Raw genomic sequence first — 25,027 nt, 5'->3', positions numbered from 1 at the left:
TTGACCAGCGCCATTTCTAGAAATAGAAAAGCTTTTTCCATGCCATCTTTGCAGGCTGCTTTTGTTTGCTCATATTCATCCCTCAGGTCTTCAAAAAGGAAAGCCATTATAAATAAATCTTTTCTTTTCTTTATTCCTCTTTCTTCTTACACCAACCAAATATTCCGAGAGAAAGGCAAAACAATCCCAAAATCCACAATCCTCAATAAATCCAAGCAAGCCAAAATTCCCCTTCCTCTTCCAGGGGTGGTATCAAACAAATAAAAAAAAAGAATCCAAGTCTATATTTTAAAGCCTTATTAAGATTGTATTTCTGTCCTCAAGTCTTCAAGGCATCTCCTCCAACAAGATCCAAATTTATATATTTTCTTTATCCTCTCCCTTCCGGCTTAATTCCGTGGGAGGGAGAGTAAACTTTCCTTCAGCACCTCAAAATAGCCGCTTTTTTTCTCTTGTGGAAGAAATCATCAGAAAACCATCTTTTCCAGGAATTAAATTAGATAAATCTCAAAGCCCTGGGTCGACCAAGAAGAACTTTCACTTTCAATAACTTTCTCTTCTTCCTCCTGCGCATACTTGCCCGGCTGTCAACTTCTTTGTGGCGGCCATTGCGGACCGCCGCTGCACCGTCCTGGTAACAGGGGTTCTGCCGGCCAGGGGGGGTCTGCAACACCCCAAACCCTTCCTCCGGATCCCCTACCTTCAGCTACCCCTGCAGGGCAGCCTTGCTCCGCACCGTCCGGGTCGGAGCCCCAAAACGGCTAGCGGCGGCAGGATCGCGCAGTCGCGAATCCCTACCGCCGCGAAGCCGACAAACCGGAAACCCCATTGCTTCCCAAAACATTTGAGGCATCCCTTTATTCATCCAGTTCAATTAGTGATCTTCTAATGTTGTTAAATGTTAAAGCCAACAGTTTCAACAAAATTAAAAGTGTTTTTAAAATAGTCGCTTGTTCATTATATACCTTAAAACAGGGGTGTCAAACTCAAGGCCCGTGGGCTGGATCCGGCCCTTGGGGTGCTTAGATCTGGCCCTGGGGCTGCCCTGGAAACAGCAAAGAACTGGCCCCATGGTGCCTCTGACAGTAAAAATGGAGCTGAGGGGAGGGGCACACGTGGCCCTCACGAACTCCGTTTTTGCTGGCAGAGGGTTGCAAGAAACTGTCGCAGCTGAAAATGGAGACTAGGAGCCCGTTTTTGCTGGCAGAGACTTGTGTTACCACAGGCTCCCCTGACGCGAATGACGTCAAGCTGGCCATGCCCACCCCAGCCCTCCAAGGTCAAACACAACCCTCAATTCCTCAATGGAATCGAGTTTGACACCCCTGCCTTAAAACAATATAAAAAAAGCATTTGTTGAAAATATATCAGATATGATGAATTGCCCATCTACTACTCCATTCTTATATTCTACCAGGTTAGGTCCTACCCATACTTAGACAATATTTTTATGGATTCCTGCCTCCCACATTTCAAGAGGTCAATGAGAGCCAGGAACTCACTGAAGGGCTACAGTTAGTGCCCTAAGGCGCTGACCAATCAAAACTACCTTGGCTCTCCAATTTCAATTATCAAAGTATACAAAATGAAAATAGCTTACATGATTACAAATGATGCAGAGCTAGAGGGACAAATGACCCCTATCTGAAACAGACACACTACATCAACCTGAAATGCTTCTAAAGGGTGGGCAAATCCATGCCAACTCCAGCAGTAATGGCTGAACCAAATTTACTATACAATGTCACCATGCAATTAAAATATCCAACTGTTGAGTGGAGACCTTATTTATGGATGAAACAGATTACCCAGAGTGGCGAGTAATCTGTCTCATCCATAGAAGCCATAATGGCACAGCGCTTAGAATGCAGTATTTCACACTAAATCTGCCCACAGCCTGAAGGTCGATCCTGACCAGCTCAAGGTGGACCAAGACTTCCATCCTTCTGAAATCAGAAAAATGAGGACCCAGATTTTCTGGGGGAATACGTTGACACTGTAAATTGCTCAGGTAGTGCTGTAAAGCACTAAGGAGCAGTATATAAGTGCTATTGCTACCCAAAATGTACTCTGAAGAGCAGGCACTTAATATATCTTCCTGATATTTGGGCTGCCCAACTTTATAAATACCATATCACAATATTAATTCTCTGTCTAATTCCCAGTCCACTCCAATCTGAAGGCTGAGAAGTTTCAAAGGAAGAGTTTGGATGATACTGCCTTAAGATTATATCATACGTTCAAATGTTAAGACCTTGAAGTAGCTGGTTTGATACAAATCATTCTTTCAAACTAAATACTTCAGAGTATTTAATCATTTATATGCCCCCACATCTTAGAAGAGCTTTCTTTAGAACAGATTTAGAACATGTTTTGAACAATGAAGATATGACAGATTCCATAGAGCTTGGCGGCTTGGCAGGAGGGGGAGGAGATAATTCTGTGCGAGTGGTAGGTGTGCACACAGCTCCATTTGTGAGTGACAAGCACACACGCCCACTGCTTGCACAAATGGAGTTTCGCAGGTGAGAGCCAGCACCCGCCACTTGCACAAGTGCAGCTGCACGCACGTGCCCTCGTGCTTGCATACGGCTTGCACTCGTGCACACGGCTTGCATGGGCCACTAGGAGGCCACAGTCTGGGGGTTGGGGTTCCCTGCCATAGAGTTCCATTTGCAGAAAGACTCTATATGGTGGTGCACCTGCTTCTGAAGGTATCATACATATCTTGTATAACTGCAAACTATATTCTGGGGAAATGGATGTTTACTTAGAATCTTGTTTAAAAACTAAGAAATACTGGGATAATCAGGATAAAGAGCCACACCTTATAGGGAATGAATTTGCATATTGCTAGGAAGGCTGCGGTTTTCATATCAAAGATCATTATGAAGAAGAGAGCCTAGCTAAAACAAATTGAGTATGACAGCACAGGTGGTAATTTAGTATGAATATGTTTTACTGTGTTTTGGGTATTGTTTTGATAACTTTTCAATATGGTCTGGTGTTTAAACAATAAAAATTTATTGTATATTGTAAAATTTGTTGTATATTGTATAAAATTTATTGTATATTGTCAAACCCTTACAGAACATCTAAAAAAGGACTTGATGACAGATGTCTAATAGGGCTATGATACTGTAGAATTTTACATTAAAAAGTTGCTTTTAAAAGTACTTCATTGCTAAATAATCTCAAAGGCAATAGAGTAGAAAAGAGATAGGGCATTGGTACTTACCTGATATGCCCGTTCTCTGTGAGCTGTGAAGAGCATCCAGTGATGGGAAGGTGCTTCAGTCCCTTCTAGGAAGGCTGGGCTTAAACTTGAGGACACTCCTCCTCCTCCACGAGACTCCTCCTTAGCGTCCCCAGTTTTGCAAAGCCAAGGTATTGATACCCTATATGCTTAAGCCTATGTAATAACCCTGGCCGGAACAGACCCCCTACCAGACGGAAGAAGAAGGAGGGGCTGGATGCTCTTCACAGCTCACAGAGAACGGGTGTATCAGGTAAGTACCAATGCCCTTTCTCCCATGAGCTGTTCAGAACATCCAGTGATGGGACATACCAAAGCTTGGCACTGTCCTAAGGGAGGGACTCCGTCTGGGTTGCAGACCTAACTGTCTCTGAAATAACTTGCTGAAAAACTCGCCTACAAAATGAAGCCTCAGCAGAACCAAATACGTCAATTTTATAATTTCTAATAAATGGAGATGGAGAAGCCCAGGTTGCAGCTTGGCAAATCTCTATTGTAGCTTGGGTCTCCCATGCTGCTGTGGTGGCTGCACTCCTAGTGGAGTGAGCGGTAATGCCTTGGGGCACTGGAAACGAGTGAGAATCATACGACTTAACGATGGTGGCCCTTAGCCATCTACCTATGGTAGAGGGTGAAACCTTGCGCCCCAGGGTGTTAGGCTGAAAGGACACGAAGAGGGCTTCTGTCTTTCTGGAGGGTGCCGTGCGCTCTATATAGATGCGTAAGGCTCTTCTTATGTCCCAAGCGGTGCCATTGGTGTTCGAGCCTGTGTGGAGGTTACCAGGGGGGTGGTTGGTGACAGAAACTATGGTATTACCTGACCTGAGAAATAAATCAGCTAAATCAGCTAAATCACCAGTGTTCTGTTCCAACCAGGAAAACAATAACACAACCTGTCTGAAGAAAGGCTGAGCTAAAACTGGGGACACTAAGGAGGAGTCTTGTGGAGGAGGAGGAGTGTCCTCAAGTTTAAGCCCAGCCTTCCTAGAAGGGACTGAAGCACCTTCCCATCACTGGATGCTTTGAACAGCTCATGGGAGAACTAAAATGTTTACAGATTAGCTTGTCTGTAGAACATTTCTCACCTCAATTAGGTCAAGCAAAGAACATTTTGTTCATGTCTACATGAACAGAAAATAGTCAAAATAAATCCAAGGAACAGAAGTATGCCACATAGGAAAGAGCAGAAACACCTTGGCATCAATACATTTTATTAGATTCATAGAATAGGAAAAACTTGTTTTGTTTATGAACACAAATAGGAAAAGATATTCCAATGCTATCAAAAAATGAAAATACAATTTCACATGCTAGAACTGTTCAAAAAGCTATGTTAGCAAAACCAGATGTAATTTCTTCCAATGTAACCTACCATAGAACACACAAAGAAAGAATGATTTGATAGAACAGGAGGTACCGGTATTATTTTTTTCGATATTGAAATGTGAGTCTTGTCTAATGAATAGCATCTTACAACAGTTTAAAATCAAAAATAGTAAATTCAACAAAATGTGATAAAATCGTAATAGCATTAACTGCTTATTCTACAGACTCTACTGAAGAAAACAGAATAAACTTTAGCAGGTGAAAGTCTACCAGAAACAGGAATTTATAAAATAGTACTATCCAGAGAGGAGCCAAACATGCTTTATGGACAATGTATATAGTACGGGTGTCAAACTAGATCAAGTCACATGACGTATCATGACATTTTTTTGCCTTTGTGGAGTCAGGGTGGTATGGCCTGCATGTGATGCATCTGGCCCACAGGGCGCGAGTTTGACACCCCTGATGTATAGCATTAATGTGGTGAGTGAAACAATTCTATCCCTTGTTTTTAAAACAAGATTAAGTCTGGTGACTTATCCAATAGCTTCATTATCAAATACCTTTTATTTCAGACAGCTACTGTAAAAATATGTAATCACATATGCCAATATAGTGTATCAAGACTCATGAAACAGACTGAAGACATAGAAAGAACTGCTTATTAAAAATGTACAATGATTGAAGTACATTTCTGGAGGAATAAAAAGTCATCTCAACAAAGTACAGATGTTGAGAAAACTGACAGAATTTGAAATATTTATTTAAAAAATCAAGATCACTTGTCAGGGTGTATACACTGTATAAGTTGGTTGAAATACGAAACAGGTGGAATAAATTAAAACTATGATAAAGTAGATGCAAAACTTCAAAAGAAATACAACTAGACTTTGACTTATGACTGTTCATTGAGTGACCGTTTGAATTGAATTGAATTCTTTATTGTCATTGTATGTATATATACAGTATACATACAACGAAATTCACATAACACTCAGAGACCAGATTCAACACACACACACACACATGACAATCCCCAAACACCTCCCCACCCACCAAAATTCCCCGCCTCTTAAAAACACACAAACATCCACACAACAGACCAAGTAATACTGTCCAACAGCTCACTGATGGTAGTCCTTAAGTTCATTGTTAAGTGCAATTATAGCTCTGGGATAAAAGCTATTCAGAAAACATGTGGTCCGAATTTTAATTGTTCTGTTATAGAAAGTTTGAAATTATGAGGGAGCTGAACGAAGAGGCTTACGAGGGAGGGGCCTGCTGGAAATTATGTCTGCTGTAGCACTCCTGCAGTCACAGGAACAAAATTTAGGCACTTGGCAATCCACCCACTTTATGACTGACTGGAGGGATGCTACAGATGTGGCACCATCTCAAAAATGAGCACCATTTTGGGAATGGTGGCAATGAATTGTGGCTATTCTAAAATGATGCCCACTTCTGGGATGATGTTATGCAGCCGTCATAATGAATAGGGAGGCTGAGGGGTGGAGCAGCTGGGTCTCCTTCCCGAATGTGATCTCCGGATAAGTATAATTCCAGAAAAAAATAAATGAATATTAGCACAATTTATTAAAACATATTCTGATGGCAGCAAGAACAAATTTGGCACAACACTGGAAAAGAGAAACTTTGCTGATGATATCAGATTGGAAAACCAAAACTGTGGAACATGCAGCAATGGCTTCATTGACAAAGTGTATCCGTAACAGAAGTTCAACCAGGGGTGGGATTCAACCGGCTTTACTACTGGTTCGGTGATTAAGATTTTTTCCCCTTTGCATTTCCTCATTGTAGTAGTAGTAGTATTAGTAGTAGTAGTAATAGTAGTAATAGTAGTAATAACAATAATAGCAATAATAATAAATAATAATAATAATAATAATATTGTTTTGGAAAAAATTGTTCTCTCTCTTACTTTTCTTCAACTAGAACTACACCTTCAGTGGGAGACAGAGACTGAAATGCAAATGCAAGTAGGTATGAGTATATCATTTACTTTACTCAAACTCCCTGAAATTACGCCTCATGATCCTTAAATTTGCATACTTTAATATTTCCATACAGGAGGTCCTCACTACTTTGAAGCAAACCAAACTTTTTTTTTAAAGCATTCTTTGGTGAAGTGACTCATGCAAATGTATTGGCGCTTTGCATTTTTTCATATTAACATATTTCAGTTCCTTCTTTCTATGCAATGATTCCCTGTGGCTACTAAAGTAGTTCAGTGTGATTCAAAACATTGTTTTTTTGCGTTGTTGAATGACTAAAATACTTTCCTCCTCACTTGATTCTCTAAAATCCTTTGCTCTCTAAGCATGACCTTAAAAGCAAAGCTCTGTTGGCTCCATCTATCTTTAACCGCATTCAAGCTTTCCAACACACTCAGATTCATATCCAATATTGATCAAGACTGGAGACAGAGATATTTGGTAGGTGGGTGGGTATAAATACTCTCTTAGCTTGGGATTTTCAACTTTTCTTTAACCGCAATGAAATAAAACATGTTCACGAATGGACTCACAACTTGCTCGGTGGTTTTATACAAATATAGGCTTCAAAAGAAAAGAAGCCCCTACCCGCTCCAAAAAGTATGAGCTAGAACGAGACAGACACAGACCACAACGGAACAACAGTCAAAGAAAGCTGAAAGAATCTCTTGAAGGGATTGATCTCAATGCAGAGACATGCAGAAAAATTTCTCTGTTCCCAATATCACATTACTTTCCAAAAGTCATAAATCTCAGCAAGGGTTTTAGATGCTTGCTTATTTCTAATTTAGATTTCTATGGACACCCAAGTCAACAGTGACTCTGGGCAACACAAATTAAAAATAAATCCATAGTCCACTGGACCAACAAGACACACACACACACACACACACGTTCAATCAGAATAGGCACTCCAACCTATTGTGAGGTTTAGAGAAAAAGCCTGGTCTTCAAGACCCATTCAAAGGACAATAGGATCAGGGCTGTTTGAAATGCCAGCCGAATGCTGTCATGGAGGGCAGGCACCAGAACACAGGAAGTTCACTTCCTATGTCCCAAGAGAAATCAATCCAGGAAAGGGGACAATTGATGCACTAGATCAGGGGTATCAAACTCAAGGCCCACAGGCCAGATCTGGCTCGTGGGGTGCTTAGATCTGGCTGCAGGGCTGCTCTGGAAACAGCGAAGGACTGGCCCGCGGTGACTCTGCCAGCGAAAACGGAGCTCAGGAGCCCTTTTTCACTGGCAGAGCACTCAGGCCACCACAGGTGCTCCCAACACAAGTGACATTGAGCTGGTCATACCTCCCTTGGCCACACCCACACCAGCCCCCCGAGGTCAAATCCAACCCTGATGCAGCCCCTCAATGAAATCGAGTTTGACACCCCTGCACTAGATGAATCTGGGCAAAGGGCTTCCTCACCACATCTGCAACGTGCTCTTTGAACAGGATCTGTGCATCTGGAAACATCACTCAAATGCACATCCAGTTTGTCTGGGAAACTGCAACTTTGGAACTAAAGATGGAAACTAAAGTTCTGTGAACTCACAGTCATGCAGTCTTATGAAATCCTTGGTTTATGACGTGGTTCAGAATTTATTTTATTTGATAAGCATAACGTTTATTTGCCTTCGGCATCTCCACAACACTAAGCTCTAGTTACAGCTTTATAACGCTGTTTTTTATTTAGCTCCTGGGCTCTTTTGCAATGCGACCAGTTCTCTATTCTCTACTATTTGTTCCCCTGTGCTATGGCCTCTTTTCTATCAGGTTTGGTTTATATCTTTTCTCCGCCGCTGTTCCTTCAGGGTTATTTTTATTTAAAGACTAATTAAATAGTCCTAATGTTTTCCTTTTGCCCCTTATAAAAGACAGACTACAGACCTGACATTTAAGATACACATTCAATGATCACGTATTCCTGCAGGGAAGACTCACATCCTGAGTATATCCTGGTTGGTGGTTGGAGGTCAACTATGACAAATTATTCCTTTTCATTTCAATCCTGCCTTCAGTTGTCATTTAATGTTGGCTTTTAGTTCTACAGAGATTTTATGAACAGTAGAATATATTCCATCTAGCCAAACTTAATTTTAATAATTTGTTCAATGTTTAACCATCTTTATTAATATTTGACTAATTTGCAGTGAAGAATATGTGAGCATATATGCAGAATATATATTTGATTGTTTCCTCTTTGACGGTAAAACTTTCCAGATTCTTTTTTTTGGGGGGGGAGTCTGTTAATCAGAAAGAGGAATTACTTTTCTGCTTGGTGTTAAGTTTAAAAATAAGAAATAACTAACCCTGATCATGAACATTGTTACATCATGATCATACATTACAAAAAGAGCTGCAGTTCCAATATACCCTTATTAGTATATGTTTTATGGGCATCTACTGCTGGGAGGATGTTAGGGGAATGGATTCTGTGTTGGATATTATTTTTATCCTGCATGTTATTTTTATAAATAACTCAAGGCAGAGGACATACCTAATAGACTTTCCTGCTACTATCCCCCTCTGCCCCCCGTGGAGTAAGTTGGGCTGAGAGAGAATAACTGGTCCTAAATTACCCAATTGACTTTCATACATGAGGCAGAATTAGAACCCACGCTCTCCTGTTTTCCAGCTTCATGCCTAAATACTATCTTGTCTGTCTGTCAGTTTTTTAATGCTGTGAGCCACCCAGAGTTAATTGGGTCTGCAGCTTCTAAATTGGATAAAATCAATAAATATTCCTTTGTTTGCTTCTCCTTTTCTGAGGTCACATCCCAACATACAATGTTAGTTTATCTTTTGTCTGCACCCATAACAAGGGAACTTAAATATGATGCTACATAGAGCATAAGAACTTGGCGTATCTTTTCATAGTTTTAATACAGTGGCCTATATTATTTGTAGTTGTGCATATGTCTTTTGGAGATATATCAACATACAGCAAGCAAAGGCAGCATTGCCACTCATTTCCTGCAGTTAAGATTTCCAGCGAAGGCCGTAACTGATGGGCTCAAAGAAAAACTGTTTAGATAAATTCCTACTATGTTTGGAAAACTGATATGTGACTGACTTGGCAAAAGGACTGCAGGGGCTTACCCATTCTCTGTCCATCAGAAAATAATTATATTCTCGATTCTCCTTCTCTACTACCAGCAGTTGCTATCTGGATTGGATTATTCTGGACTTCCTAAAGCAAGGGAGAGCTCTACTATGATGAACATATTAGTATTATTATTATTTTCATGATGTATGTTTATATGGTGTTTCATTTACTTGTAATCACCAATCTAGATAATGTGTTTTGACATAAAAAGTGATCATCCACAGATTGGCTGTATCTTTCTTGATTGGCAAGGGTTTACCAAAAGTGGCTTATTCAATTATCCATTGAGATAATTAATCCCTATGCTGCAGTTTTTGGATCCACTACTTGCCTAAGAAACTTGCCTGTTTATTTTACAGGCAGTTTCTACTTGCATTTTCCATTCCCTTTTTAAGACATGTTTGAGAAAATAATTTCTTGGATCATAGCCAATCTAGTATTCAACTTTATAAACCCCTGCTTGAACCTCCCTCTTCCACTTTTGATTGTTGCTCATTTAAGAATGCTCTTGAATATGTCATTTGCAAGTCAAGATAACAATGAAGTTTGGGCAGACTTCACATTTATTCATGATCAGCATACTTATTACTGTGTTTTCCTAAAAATAAGACCCTGTCTTATACTTTTTTTTGCCACCAAAAAAGGCGCCAGGTCTTATATTCGGGGGATGTCATCCACTAACCTCACTTGCACGCGTCGCCCCTTGACTCCTTTTTACTGTCAGAAACCTTCAAAAACTTCTTCTTCTGTGACTGGCAAGGCTTTCCTGAAGGCATCTGCAATCAATAACAGAGCTCTGGATCGATCTGGAGCTTTGTTATCAACTACAGAGGCCTTGAGGAGAGCCTTGCCAGCCTTGCCAGCTGCAGAAGAAATGGGCTGGCAAGGCAGGTGTCGGGGTGTGCAAGGCCTGGCTACAACTGTCCAAAGCTAAGTAGTAGGGCAGATCTACCCCCCCGCCATCCCCATCATAGATTAATTTTTACCCATGCACTCTGGAGTGGGCAGGATCTTAATTAGGGCTTATTTGGAGGGGGTAGGGCTTATATTGGGCACATATGTAAAAATCAAGCTAGGACTTACTTTCAGGGTAGGTCATATTTTTGGGGAAAAGGGTATCAGCTAAATTGAAACAGGGAACCTAAGAACTTGTTACGAATATTACAAATTAATTACTTTTGGAGAAAAAAAGCACAATAAAAAGACTAATAGATTTTAAACTAGAACTTACAAAACTGAGGATATGACAAATGATGTGATACATTTTAATATCTAAAAATTATACCTAATGACTGCATCTCAAAAGTTAAAATTCTAATGTTCCTAAATTCTAAAATTTGAATTCAAATCCTAAATTTGAATGAATGAAGATTATAAAAACATGTATGAACATAGTGAAAAAAGAAACATCATGCAAGGTATGCCTGCTTACTTTTCTTCATGGAACTGTTAATTAGATCCGCCATTAATTACAGCCAATAAAAATAAATTGATCTAGTGTTAGACTTTCCATCAACCAAAAAGAATGACAACATCAGGATGAACCATCCATTTTCAAAAGATTGTACATACCCAACCAACTGTCACAAGTAAACATAAAATAAAATGTTACCAGGGAGATTTTTGCTGAATGTGTCTTATAATCAAATGAAATAAAGACCAGAATCAATTTGCTTATATTTCAGAAAACAGCTCTATGGTTTAATACCATTTCTACTATTTCACTTTGTCCTGCAAGACTGATTCAAAGTTAAGAACAGGTAGAAGAGGAAGGAGATACTCTTGAAGGAATGGAAGAGTGAAACACCAGCATACCGTAGTTCTGAAAGGCAGGTGGGAGTGGGAGTGAAAAAAAAAACCTCAAGATTGCTTCCTCTTGACTTAGTTTGAAATATGTGGAGGCAGGCGGAAAGGCTGTCAAGCTTTAAAGATTCTATTATTAGGTCCAGCAACAACAGAATTCTTGTGGTCCATAACTTAAAGGAGTTCGTTTTCTGATCTAGTCTACTTTGACGGGTTGACAAGCACTACTGATCATATGAAAGTTTTGAGAAGTAATGTGGAAATGCAATCTGTGCTCCAAAGCTACCAGGCAGCTACCAAAAAAGCTTGATGTAAGTGTACTCAGAAGCTTTGTATGCGTAACAGATAATATGGTTTCTCATTTAAAAAAAATCTGGTCAATCCAAACTTCCAGTGAGTGCCAGGAGCCAAGGGAGATGATATCTTTGCTGTCAGAAGATACTGTGTTTCATAAGAACACTAAGTCAGCCAAACTCACTTTCTAATCACATTCAGAAATGTTCAATTTAACCAGATAACAGATAATCAGAATTGGAAGGGACCTTATAGTCATCTAATCCAACCCCCCGCACAAGTGGGAGCCCCTACACCATTTCTGACAGATGGGAATCCAATCTCTTCTTGAAGGTCTCAAGTGATGGCGCTCCCACAATTTCCGAGGGCAAGCTGTTCCATTGGTTGGTTATTCTCACTGTCAGAAAGTTTCTCCTTATTTCCAGGTTAAATTTCTCCTTGTTCAGTTTTCATCCATTATTCCTTGTCTGGCCTACAGGCGCTTTAGAAAAATAGATTGACCTCTTCCTCTCTGTGGCAGCCCCTCAAATATTGGAAAACTGCTATCATGTCTCCCCAGGTCCTTCTCTTCACTAAACTAGCCATGCCCAGTTCCTGTAACTGTTCTTCATATGTTTTAATCTCCAGTCCCCTAATCATCCTGGTTGCTCTTCTCTGCACTTTTTCTAGAGTCTCAACATCTTTTTTATAATGTGGTGACCAAAACTGGATGCATGCAGTACTCTAAGTGTGGTCTTACTAATGCTTTATATATATATAACCACTTTGTGGATATTAGAGACCTTCAAAACGATAAGCTTAATTTTACCCCTGGTGAGTTTCTTCTTTTGATTTAAATTTTTTTAAACAGAGACTTAAAATTTTAAAATATACACTTGGCAAAAAGCAAAAAAAGAGGGTTTTGATTTTAAAAAGTTTTAAATGGATTGGAAGACCAGAAAGATTTGGAATATTGGTTATTTTTGCTGTAAGATTTGAAAAACAAGTATAATTAAATAATATACTTACAAGAAATGACTGAAATGAAACTAAATCTATATAGGAAGTGAGGCTCAATAAATGTTGCAGTTGGACACTAGAGGGACCTAAAGGACCAGGCAGAAAAGAGTTAACATAGCTAAGCTGACTATAACTTTTTCTTATCTTAAATACTTTTTTGAAACATTGACTGGCATAAATAACTAATATCTCAGTAACAATACAGATTTCAGTGGATAAACTTTTAAAAGATGATGAGAAAAACTTTACAAAACGTTTACCTGACATAAATATTATAGAAAATCAAGAACAGGATCTGGACATGGAATAGCTGTGACAAGAAAACCCAGGATGATGTCTTTTTATGGGATTTAAAAAAAATAGGCTAATGAAAGATTCCCTTTAAATGGCAGAGATTGATAAAAGATCAAATCCTGCAATACCATAGGAATGATTTAAAGCACAACAAAAATAAGGAATATAACATTGGACTATTTGATCAGGGCTAAACTATTCATTTGAGATTTCTGGTAACTCCTAATAGACTTTTTGCTGAATTAGGATGGAAAAGATAAGATTTCTTGATTGCTAAAACTTAGGCTATGGAGAGAAGTGTTTTTGTATTTGTAATTTTAAAACAGAATGAAAAGTTAGTACATTGGCTCATGTTCTGTGTAATAGAAATTGGAAACCACTTTTTATTTCTGTCTTTGTTGCCTTTTTTCATTTTCTGCTTTTTTTCTTTTCTTTTTCCTATAATCTTCTGGACTCCCTTTCTTTTCTTCTAGTTTACTTTGTGTTAGTTTTTACTATGTTTATTAAAAATTGCACTAAAATTACAAACAAAAGATCTCCTCAAGCTGTAGTAGATTCTGAAGAAGAGGCGTGCATAGGTGGATAACACATACAGAATGGAGAATCAAAATTTGTTTCTCTCCAGCATTCTGCATGTGACATAGAATCAAGGAAAGGAAAGACATGTTTTGATATATTCCACCTGGGTTTTTGTTGTATTATGGACTCAGGAGAGGAAAAGGTCAGCTTGCAAACCAAATAACAGCTGGCCCATAAATAAAATTCAATTCCTGGCCAGAGATCATATAAGTTATAGTCTAAATCATCTGGAATGCACCATTTTTTCTTAGTTTTATTCCAAAGCAAATATTTTGGGACTAAATTTAGAATTGTATAGTAAATTTGGAAGAACTAAAGTTGGCAAAAAAAAAGTGAATTACAGCTAAACATTTTAGTGTACAGGTGAGGTGGTTATAGTTGTGATTTACAAATGATTGTCAAATACGATGTGGGTCACTTTGATGGCTTAACCTACTGGTATTAATTTACGTCATTTGCATCACTACATAATATGCAAATTATTCAAATCATTGCAGAAATATAGTCTATTGCATGGAAAGTTGGGTAAAGCAAGGTCCACTAAATAAAAGCTTCATTATGGTCAGGTATGTAATTTTGTTTTCAGTAGAGCTGTGCCATATATCATTCTACCACTTGGATACTTAGAAAAAGAGTTTCATTAGGTAAACCATAGGTATAAATGATATAATGGAAAGCAGGGATTGTCGCTGAAAATGGGGCATGCGGAGGCAGCAGTAGGTGGCGGCGATCCCTGCAACCTGGAACAGCTGATCATCAGTATTCCGGGAGGCCAATCCAACCGCCAATCAGCTGCTTGTGCTAAATCCAGCTGTTTGCTGCAAGAAGGCCAATTGCTAGGGGCAGAGGCAGAGGCAGATTTTTTCCCCTTTGCTTTCCTCCCCAAAAGCTGTGTCTTATGGTCTGGAGCATCTTATAGTGCAAAACATATGGTAAATTTCATTATCTGGGTCTTCAATATAAAGGGCAGAAATCACTAGATGCAAGTGGTATAGAGGATGTAGAACAATTCAATTAGACATGAATTGGCAAATTAGGATACCAAGCATTCACATGTCATTATATATTTCACCATGCTTTTAAATAACACCCTTCCTTTTTGGCCATTGTTCCACAAGCCTATCATTATAGTGGTAATTATAGTGGGGTTTAAATGAACAATTAGAAAGGGTGCACAGAATTATATAGAAAAGCCACTGTATCCTCTTCTGTTGAATATTATTTGGCTGACCAAAAAGCCATAGCTTTTCATGCATTTTTAAATTAAAAAGAAATATTTTATTATTTCAGATATGAGGATCATTCATTCATTGTTCATAAATTGTCAGAATTAAAAGACTCCTGAGTTTATATAATAAAAACATAATAAAAACCTAACACCCAAATGCTTTCATTCCATATACAAATAGCTTGCCTTAATACAGTAAGCATAGTTGTGACATTTATTCCCGATTCCTTCTAGAACAGCTTTATTTTAAATAAGTTTCCTGAAGTGAGCAATGAGGACTCTAGTCTAATCTGCAGATTAAAACTATCCCATAATATGGGGGCTGCAGCCAAAAAACTGTTTGAAAGCCTTGCCCTTCTTCATTTTAACCTTCTTTACAGGCCATTAAGGAAAACTCTCCACTGTTAATAAAAATTCTAAAAGCCGTAAATAAATTCTTAAACTCCTCCATATTAAACTCAGCATCCCATTGCTCTCTTTTTTCCTCAATCATAAAAAACTCTCAGAAATGGTCCATTTCAAGAACCCTTTGAAATTTGTCACAGAAGGTTCAGTTCAAATCTCAGGAGTCTAATAGGTCTTTATACAAAGAAGCGAGGTATTATTGTTCCCCTCTCAATCTCACTTGGAGGTGGTTTAAAATGCCCATTCCATATGAATATTTTGGGATGTTGCAAACACAAGCAAGCATGACCTAATGATGCATATAGTCCCTGGGTTCTGACCATAATGGAGCCCTCCGCCCATCATAGCCATAATTTGTGAGGGCTGTAAAGAAGGTTGGTCACATGACCAACCCAACTGTAGACCTTTTTTGCAATAGTCATTTAGAAAATTCCAGCAGTCATTCAGTGAATCCATGGTTGTTAAGGAAATGTCATGGTCATTAAAGTGAACCACTGGCTCTCTATGGGAGCGGTTTTGCTGAAAACCTGAAATAAGTGCCAGTTTTTGGCAAAACTGTCAGAAAGTGCAGTTGTCAACCCTCAAAATGGCGAGCCTCCAGCAGACCGTCTCTGGGTTGCCATTCAGGAGGGGAAGGCTTAAAGCAGGGTTGTCAAACTTGATTTCATTGAGGGTTGCATCAGGGTTGTGTTTGACCTGGGGGAGGGGGAGGATAGGTGTGGCCAGCATGACGTCAGTTGTGTCGATTGTGCCTGTGGTGGCATGAGCGCTCTGCCCGTGAAAACAGGCTTCTGAGTTCCACTTTCGGCTATGTCGGTCTCCTGCCACCCTCTGCCAGTGAAAACGGAGCTCAGGAGGGCTGTGTGCCAAGCTCTGTTTTCACTGGCAGAAGCACCGTGGGCGGGTCCTTTGCTATTTCCAGGGTGGCCCCATGGGCCAGATATAAACACCCCGCGGGGAGGATCTGGCTCCCGGGCCTTGATTTTAACACCCTGGCTTGCAGGGATAATGAAAAACAGTAGACTCATGGCGTGGGAGGTGGACAATGAAGAAGCAGTCAGCTGACAATCAGCTGGAGAGCAGGCCGGCAGCAGAAGAAAGATTCCAGGCCTCTTAGGCCTCTTGCGAAGTACAACAGCCATGTTGGTGGGGCATGCGTGCACAGGGAGCAGGGTTAAATAAGCGGGAGAGCAGCAAGTTATTGCTGCCTTTTGTTTTGGTTGCTATGTACTGATGTTTCCAGGCCTGCCAGAATTAAAAGCATTTAATCGAATCTTTTATTTTTGTTTTTTGATTTTGGAGAATCAGAACAGTGACAGCAGTCATGTGACTGTAGGATGCTGCAAACAGCCATAAATGTAGACCAACTGCCAAGGTGAAAATTACCTGACCATGGGCAGCAGGGGGGGTCATCACCACTTTAAACCTGGTCACTAAGTCATTCACAACTACAGCTTGTTCAGTGACATTTTAAGTTTGAATTGCCACTAAACAAGTGGTCACTAAATGAGGACCACCTGCATTTGTTTTTGCAGTGTCCTATCTAATTTGCAGTGTATTCTATCACTACTGAGGTAGGAATTGGATCTATGAATATTTGTTCTATGATTATATCTACCTGTAGCCAAAATTGGAGCCAAAATTAAACAAGGTTTTAAAATACCAAGACTGTGTTAACTGTTAAGTTTTCAAATTAGGTACTGTTGATTAATTGTGCTTTGAAATTAATAATTACTTCATGATATTATGAATTACAGTGTTTCTGTATTATGCAATGGATTTTGACCTGAAGAAATCAGAGAATATATTTATACTACAAGTAGCCCTTAACTTACAACCATTCATTTAGTGACTATTCCAAGTTGCAATGGTACTGAAAAATATAATTTAAAACATTGCAGCATTCCCATGGTCACGTGATCAAAATTCAGATGATTGGCAACTGGCTCATATTTATAATGGCTGCAGAGTCCCAGGGTCATGTGATCACCTTTTGCAACCTTTTGACAAACAAAGTCAATGGGAAAGTCACATTCACTTAACGATTGTGTTACTAACTTGACAACTGCAGTGGATTCACCGAACAACTCTGGCAAAAAAGGCCATAAAATGGGGCAAAACTCACTTAACAGCTGTCTTGGCTAGCAACAGAAAATTGTGGGATGACTACCTGTTCTTGGGACTTTGAAAATGGGGAGAGAAAGAAGTTGCCCCTGTTAAATATTTACCCAGGTAATATAGAAAAAGCTAAGACAGAACCTTTCTGTCTTGTTAAAACCAGTCAGATTGGATAAGCTTATTGTATTCACTGTGGAATTTCACAGCAATGAATTATTCAAAACCTACCTACTATTACGACTGCATTTTCCCACTCTCCCACACACCCTTTCCCCCCCCCCCTGCTTAAGTCTTTAGTTTACTAACCTGATTTTCTTCCTGAACCACCCGATACTGCTCTTTCCAAATCGTGATTTTGGATGCTTCGTCTTTCCTCAGGGCCCTCTCTTTCTTTAGCTCAGGACTCCAGAATGTCTTGATACTGTTCATGGAGGAGCTAAGTTTGCTTTCTTTCACTTCTACATCCTTCCGCAATATATCATTTTCCCGGAGAACTTCCTTTAGTTGTGTCTGCAGGTCCATTATTGTGTTGTCCCTGGCTTGGCGTAGTGAATGAGGCACTGTAGAAGCCATGCTCACAGGAGGAAGGTGATGTTCTCCAAATGCAATCGTATCGCTGGCGACCCCGCTACTGGCAATGTTGGGGCTGCTGCCCATTGCAGTCATTCTAACACCATAAGGCAAACGACCCCCAGATCGGCCAAGGGTCATGGTGCTTTTAGGTGTGTCTGCGCCCACATTTTCGTGTTCACTTAGGTACATAGGGCCTGACGTGGCATAAGCAGCATTTAAGGACTGGATATTTTCCATTGAAAGTGTCTTGCCACTTCCACCTCCAGTACTACCTCCAGAGCTGCCCCCTGTGCTGTTGGTTCGACGATGGCCCAATCGTGGTGAACGTGGCAGCCGTGGTGAACGCCCAGGACTCTGGCTACTTGGCTCAATTTTCCCAACTGACCGAGCACTTCCATACATGATTGAATTTCTGGTGTAATTTGATTATGACTTGAGATTCTCTGGATTTTTCTTCCTATGGTTCCGTTTAAGTTCCAAGCATTATATTAGGTCCAAGCATTCATTCCTGAAATCATAGTATTTGGATGTCAATCATCTGAAACAGAAACGAAAATATCAATATCTCATTTCCCACAATCTATTACATTGCTTATTGTTCAATATGCGTTAAACTTTCCTTATATTACTAAGAGTTCAAATACATGGTGTATTATTTAGGGAAAGCAAATTTAATATTTTTAAATTATTTTGAATCTCCCTCAGGAGTATTTGTAAAATCTGTATCACATTATACTCGTAAGCTTATCTACTTTTCTTCTCTTTGTCTTTACTCCTGTGCACTGTAACATTTATCAATTAACTCCTTATGCGCACATATATAAACATAAAATAGCCCGGATATGAAGATCATGATAAATTAAAGGCAGCAACATAAATGGAATTATCATGCCTTTAAAAATTGTGGTACAAAGATGCTACTTTTTATGCATCAGTCATCAGATTTTAATGCTGAAATTTAGAATTTTATTATTAAATTGAAGTAAAAAAAAATCCATCGACCAGAGATTGCTAGAAATATTTCAAACACCATAGTGTAAAACAGACTCGGAAGTGACATATGGCAATCATGTTTATAAGACACTAAATAAAAGATTTGTTCCTTTTATAGGATCAAAACATTTAACAGATTAAAAACATCATCTAAACCTCGTACATCACCAGAATCACTGGTTGAGAGGGGTGACTACAGAAATCAAATAAATGAAAAAATTATGAAATCATTGTTAAGGACAAAAAGCAATGGCCTTAGTTCAACAAAAAGCTACCAATCAACTGTTTCAGATTATTCAATATACACTGGTATAAAAATGCAATTAAAGTCAAAGTGTGGAATTTCTAATTGGTGAGAAGTTAAAGAAAGAAGGTAGAATGGAATTCAGACAGAAGCAGATCTTGAAATAATATATTTAGGCTGTCAGAAGGGAAAGAAATTACGTGCAGAACATTTTGATTCAAACTGCTTTGAATAGCTCTACTTGAATCAAAATGTTTGCATATCCCCGAGGGACATTTGGAGTACAAGAGAATATGGAAAGGAAAAACAATGGCAATGGTTACAATTACTCATTACAATTTGGTAAATTGACTTTGGCAGGCAAGATATAGAAATATGTTATATTGAAATTGAAAGTGTTGGTGGGAGTCAAATTTTTGTAGTACTGGTTCTATGGGCGTGGCAGAGGAAGGATATTGTAAAATCTCCAGTCAGAGGTGGTATTTGCCAGTTCTCCGAACTACTCAAAATTTCTGCTATCGGTTCTCCAGAACTGATCAGAACCTGCTGAATACCACCTCTGCTTGAAAGTAACACTTAGTCTTAACACTGTCTTCTGTTACCAAATTCTGAAAAGAACTATCTGTTGCTTCTATCTGTTTGCAGAAAATTAGCATAAGGAAAATGATTTCTGAGTACTGGTCTGCTTCATACAGACGATCAAGGTGTAATAATATCTGTAAATGTCTGCATCTATAGTAGGAATGAAAATCAGGGGATTCCTCAATCGTGTAGAACAGAGCAGATTAAATGTTACTCTCTCAACTGTCATAACTTCTCCATACAGTAGCCCAAATTAAAACAAATCTGAATCTAAACTGGCAGAGTAAGATAGAATATCAGTAATATAATGTCTAAGACCATTGGAATTACTCAGTATTATTAAATGGTCTCAATTCTGAAGTTATAATGAGGATTGTTCTCATTATTCAAATCGTCTGTGTGTCCTCCTTCTTAATTTCAGACAGATCCTGAATTCCTTCCGCTTTGGATAAGCTGCACTGTGTCACATCTCTAGATGGAGATACATGCTTGAAGTCAGTGCTGGAAAGCAGACCCTGACTTTAACTCTCGGGAGCTGGGATTTGTTTGCTCCCAGGATCTGCACAAAAGTACTTAATTATACAGTTTGTCAAGGCACATTCGAATTAGAGTTGTCACAGAGGCATTTTTGTTTCTCACTCACTAGCTAAAAAAATAAAATTGCAGTGGGTGGAGAAGCCAAGATATAATAGGGTGAGCTAAAAACACATCCATGCACAGCAAGAACCAGATAAAAACACAAGGAGGAGAGCAGGAAAGAGATACAAACTATGCGCAAATTGTCCCTGGAGAAACGGAGAAGGTACAGGTAACACAGATTATCTTAAATCTTATTACAGAACTATTTAGACTGAGGCAATTCAGTGTCATTTATTTTGACATGAAGCAACAACATAAGCAAGTATGCTCTCATCACAGAACAGATACTAAAAATTATGACCTATAAATGAAAACAGCAATTCTATAATGCTCATTTTATTTATTTGCCCTTTATTTTTATTAATGGTATTTTGGAACTGATTTTTGTTAAGAAGTGGGGCTGAAATATCCATTAAAACAGCAAGAAAACGTAATATTTTTTATCAGAGATCTCATAATTCTATCCTGTGATTTAGGTACAAGTTAGGCAAAACAATGAAAAGTATAAACGGGCTTTATACTGCTTCTGATACATATTCAGATTCTGATCATCAACACCTCGTGAAACCATTTTCATTAAACTACTGATACACAGTAGTTGAATATACTATGTACAGAAATAGAAATCCATAAGGCAACAAATAAGAAAAAAAAAACAGGTCAAGATTCAGAAAGGATCACGAGTACTTGGTTAAAATCTTGACATTGGTTGTCAAGTCAACTAATTATTTTTCTTCATCTAGCTCACAGATGTCAAACTCACTGTGTCATGTTGCAGTCATTGGATGTTTCCTGATGTTATTCCCATTCATGGAGCTAGAATGGACATGGCCTGCACATGACACATCTGGCATGCATGCTGCCAGTTTGACATCCCTGATCTAGCTTATGAAGTGGCAGCACCAGAATTACACTACATTAAACTGACCCTCCATTACTATATTGACTTCTCCAGTTTTCTGTATGGATTTCTCAAGATCGCTTACTCTACCACTGATTAAAAGAAGTTACTCATAATTACACAATCATACCAGTTGCTACTATATTAAAAAAGCAAGTCTGCATGAAAATTTTCCTCTGAATCTCTCTTTAAAAGAAAACTAAGCTGTTATCAGAAGCAGATTTTTAAAAAGAACTATTATGATTATAGAATATTCAACTGGTATAAAATCCTGATTATGCAGCAAAAGATATACTCCTGGCAGAGCCACTGATACTATCAGTAATGTGGTATGAGAACGGAAACCCATCCACATTCCATTAAGTAATTTCAGATAGATTTTCACAAACAATGAAAAGACAGCTAGCTTCTTTTCCACACTTACAGATAGTCATTGACTTATGACCACAACTGAGTCTAAAATTTCCATTGCTAAGTGAGACATTGAGTGAGTTTTGCCCCGTTTTACAACTTTCTTGACACATGAATCTGGCTTCCCCATTGGTTTTGCACTACAAACAAAATATCATCAAAGTATCCATCATAGTAAGTTACTGAATATTCTCCTGATGCTTAACAGAATTCTAGAGAGGTTCCTTAACTTTGTTTAGCAGAAATAGGATTATACAGACTCAGAGCTTGGTTATAATTTCAAGCTTTCTTTAATGTTAATTTTGAAATACTGCACCATTCTTTCACATTTTCTTTATACTTACAAAAAAAATAACTTTTAAAATACTTCTGACAAAAATACCCTGGTCTGTCGTACAGAACATGTTTTTATTTTACGCTAACTAATAAAGAAGCGGTTAAAATAACATATTTGATGTACAAAATGTCCTTCAATTAAGCATTTAAAGGATAAGTCTACAAAATAGCATAAGTACCATAGGAACTAGACAAGACCAAGGCTCAAAAACATATTTTAAATGAATGTTAACGGGGTAGAGACTCATTTTTCCCCACTGGCATAATATAATTGGAATGGAATGGGAAATGAGGCTTATTGTCAAATATCTTCCTGGTCATCAAGGAGTAGACCAGATAAAAAATGGTTAACTCCCCAAAAAGGATGATCTACATTTGCAAAGTGGAAGGCCTGAAGGGAGAGGAGGAAGCGTTGGATCACAGGACTAGACTTTAACAGACAGCTTTGCTGCTTGAAATAAAAACAGATAAAAAGGACGAGCCTTCTGAGATTATTGGAACATGTATCATATGGTTGTTCTCCTTCTTCAAGCCCCAACTGGATCAGATGCAAAGAAACATTTAAATGGTGGTTGTTTGCTATCCTTTGAGCACTAGACAGCAATGGAACTCTGAACAGAATTACAATTCCTCATGAACAGAACAAAGAGAAGAAAGCTGCTGATTTCTTACTATACGCAATACCATTTATTGTTTCTTGTGTAACTAAAGTGCACTGGATTTCATAAAATGCAGTGAGTCATTTAATAAAAAGCAGCTACCCCTTGTTCTAAGCAGTGGCTTAAGCAGAGTGTATCACATATTAAAGTGTGCTTGCTAGAGTAGGAACAAAAAGCTATTAAATTCAGGGCGGCCTTCCTCCCTATCATATTTTCTCTCTGGCCTGAAATATAAATGATATCTAAATCAATGTTAAATGTAGCAAACAATTCCTACTGTTTTCTGGAAGGTAAAGTAAAAATAGACATCTCCCTTTTATGAGAGGACTACTCCATTTAGTCATGTTTTTTTAATAAGAAAACTGTTTGCTCTGCTTTCTGGCTAACCAAAAATAGCAAAATCTTATCTGAATAGAGACAAAGGTCTACAATATGTAAGTTATTACAAACCAAGCCAAAGATGTGAGACAACAGACATCTATTAAGGCGCTTCTAACACCTCTTTTGGACCAATCAAATCAAAACATTTAAATTCATTATTCTGATTTCATTCCAAGTTTAATTGTTGTGTAATATTTGATTTCAAATGAGTTTTAAAATGATGTCTACATATGTCAAAGTTAATATTCCCTTCTGCAATAGGATGTATAAGAGTAATTCTCAACAGATAACTTCTGTATCTATAAGGGTGCTATCTATTTAAATTGACAAAGGCAACCAGGCATATTTTTAATAGGATTTTAAAAAATAGGAAATGACAAGAGTTGCCAGGCTCCCCCCACCAAGTAACCCTATCTTTCAGTACCCTTAATCTGTACTTTAAAAAAAATATCACCCTTTTAACATCTTATCTACTACAGCAGGGGTGTCCAACCTTGGCAACTTTACGCCTGGAGGACTTCAACTCCCAGAATTCCCCAGCCAGCTTTGCTGGCTGGGGAATTCTGGGAGTTGAAGTCCTCCAGGCGTAAAGTTGCCAAGGTTGGACACCCCTGTACTACAGCATTGACCACATATTTTCAAAGAGCTTTATTAGTGGAGGAAAGAATTAAGGATCGTTAAGTGAGACTGAACCTATAAGCCCATCAAACAGCTAACTGCTTAGGATTCTCTGCAAAGGTCCAAAAAGGATCCAGTTGCTCAAGCGAGGCACAACTTGTTACATCCCTCGATCCAATGAAGGACCATCACATCTCCTTCGGAGATCACCGAGGGCGACCTTAAAGCCCCAAAGAGACCAAAACAGAAGGGCCGGCTTGACATTGATAAGACGTGTCCAGGTTTTCTTTTTTTCCTCCGAGGTGTCAATCATCGCCAGGACGGGATAATGATGAGCCGCGGCTGACAGCTTCGTCCCGAGAACCCCCCCGTTATTTTGTTTTTTTTTTTTGAAAGAGATGGGACCGTAATTCCACGGATTGTGAAGAAAAGGCTCATAGAGGGACCGGCGGGTGGGTGAGGGCTCACATGGAGTTCCTCTTTCCCGGGTGGGCTCGGACCCAGGACGAAGAGCCTCCCAGGCGGAGCACCTTCTCCCGGGTCGAGGGACCCCGGCAGGCCTTGGGGGGGAGGACACCTTCCTGACGGGCCCTGAGCCGGGGGAGGGGAGGGAGGGAGGCCGGGCGGGAGCCTCACGACCAAAGCGGGCAGGCCCCGCCCAGAGGGCTCCCTCCCCTCCCCACACCATCCATCCCCCACCGCCAGGATCCTTCGCCCCCAACAGCCAGCTCGATCCCGCTCGGCTCGTAAGCCCGGTAAAAGACCCAGGCCGGGATTCCCGGCCGCTCCCAAATGGCCGCCGTTACCTGTCAGCCGTACCGAGCCGGCGTCCCGGAGCAAGCCCGCTTTCCTCGCCCCGCTACAAACCCTGCCCGCTCGGGCAGCGCCTCTTCACCTCGGCCAGCGGCTCCCCGCCCGCGCCTCCAGCCGCGGCGCAAAACGCGGATCCAGGCAGGCTCCGCCCCTCTCGTCGCTAGCCCCGCCCGCTGGCGTGTGACGCTCCGGCGAGGCTCTCCCCGCCCTTTCCGAGTCTGCCCGCCGAGCTGGGTGGGGGCGGAAATCAATCGGCCGGTCGATCAGTGCCCGGCACGCTCAGCCCACTCCCTGCTCCCCGCCTCCTTTTCCCGAATGTCGACTCACCTCGGCCTTCGCTCGCGGTAGCGCTTCACGCCCCACCCACCCAAGCCTACCAATCACGAGAGGCGCGTGGCGCTCCTTTTCCCCCCTCCCCTTCTCCCTCTCACCTTTAGACCAATAGAAGCTCGCTGCCGA

The 25,027-nt window shown here is 39.8% G+C and overlaps 1 protein-coding gene across 10 annotated transcripts in view; it reads right to left on the bottom strand.

Moving 5' to 3' along the window:
- Positions 1-24,885, bottom strand: part of ERC1 (ELKS/RAB6-interacting/CAST family member 1) — a 146,508-nt gene extending 121,623 nt beyond the window's left edge. For all 10 annotated transcript variants that reach the window (XM_087968584.1, XM_087968587.1, XM_087968585.1 and 7 more), the window contains exons 1-2: positions 24,562-24,885; positions 17,725-18,529 (exon numbers count right to left, since the gene is read on the bottom strand). In XM_087968584.1, coding sequence (XP_087824710.1) covers positions 17,725-18,393 — 669 coding nt within the window. In that variant the 5' untranslated portion in view covers positions 18,394-18,529; positions 24,562-24,885. The remainder of the gene's footprint in view (positions 1-17,724; positions 18,530-24,561) is intronic.
- Positions 24,886-25,027: the final 142 nt, after the last annotated feature.

Source organism: Notechis scutatus, chromosome 6, assembly GCF_049901735.1.
Source record: "Notechis scutatus isolate UNSWTSFEM ecotype Mainland chromosome 6, rNotScu1.2, whole genome shotgun sequence".
In the NCBI taxonomy this organism is placed as follows: domain Eukaryota; kingdom Metazoa; phylum Chordata; class Lepidosauria; order Squamata; family Elapidae; genus Notechis; species Notechis scutatus.
The sequence above is the reverse complement of the archived record's forward strand: the minus strand, read 5'-3'. Positions and strand labels throughout refer to the sequence as shown.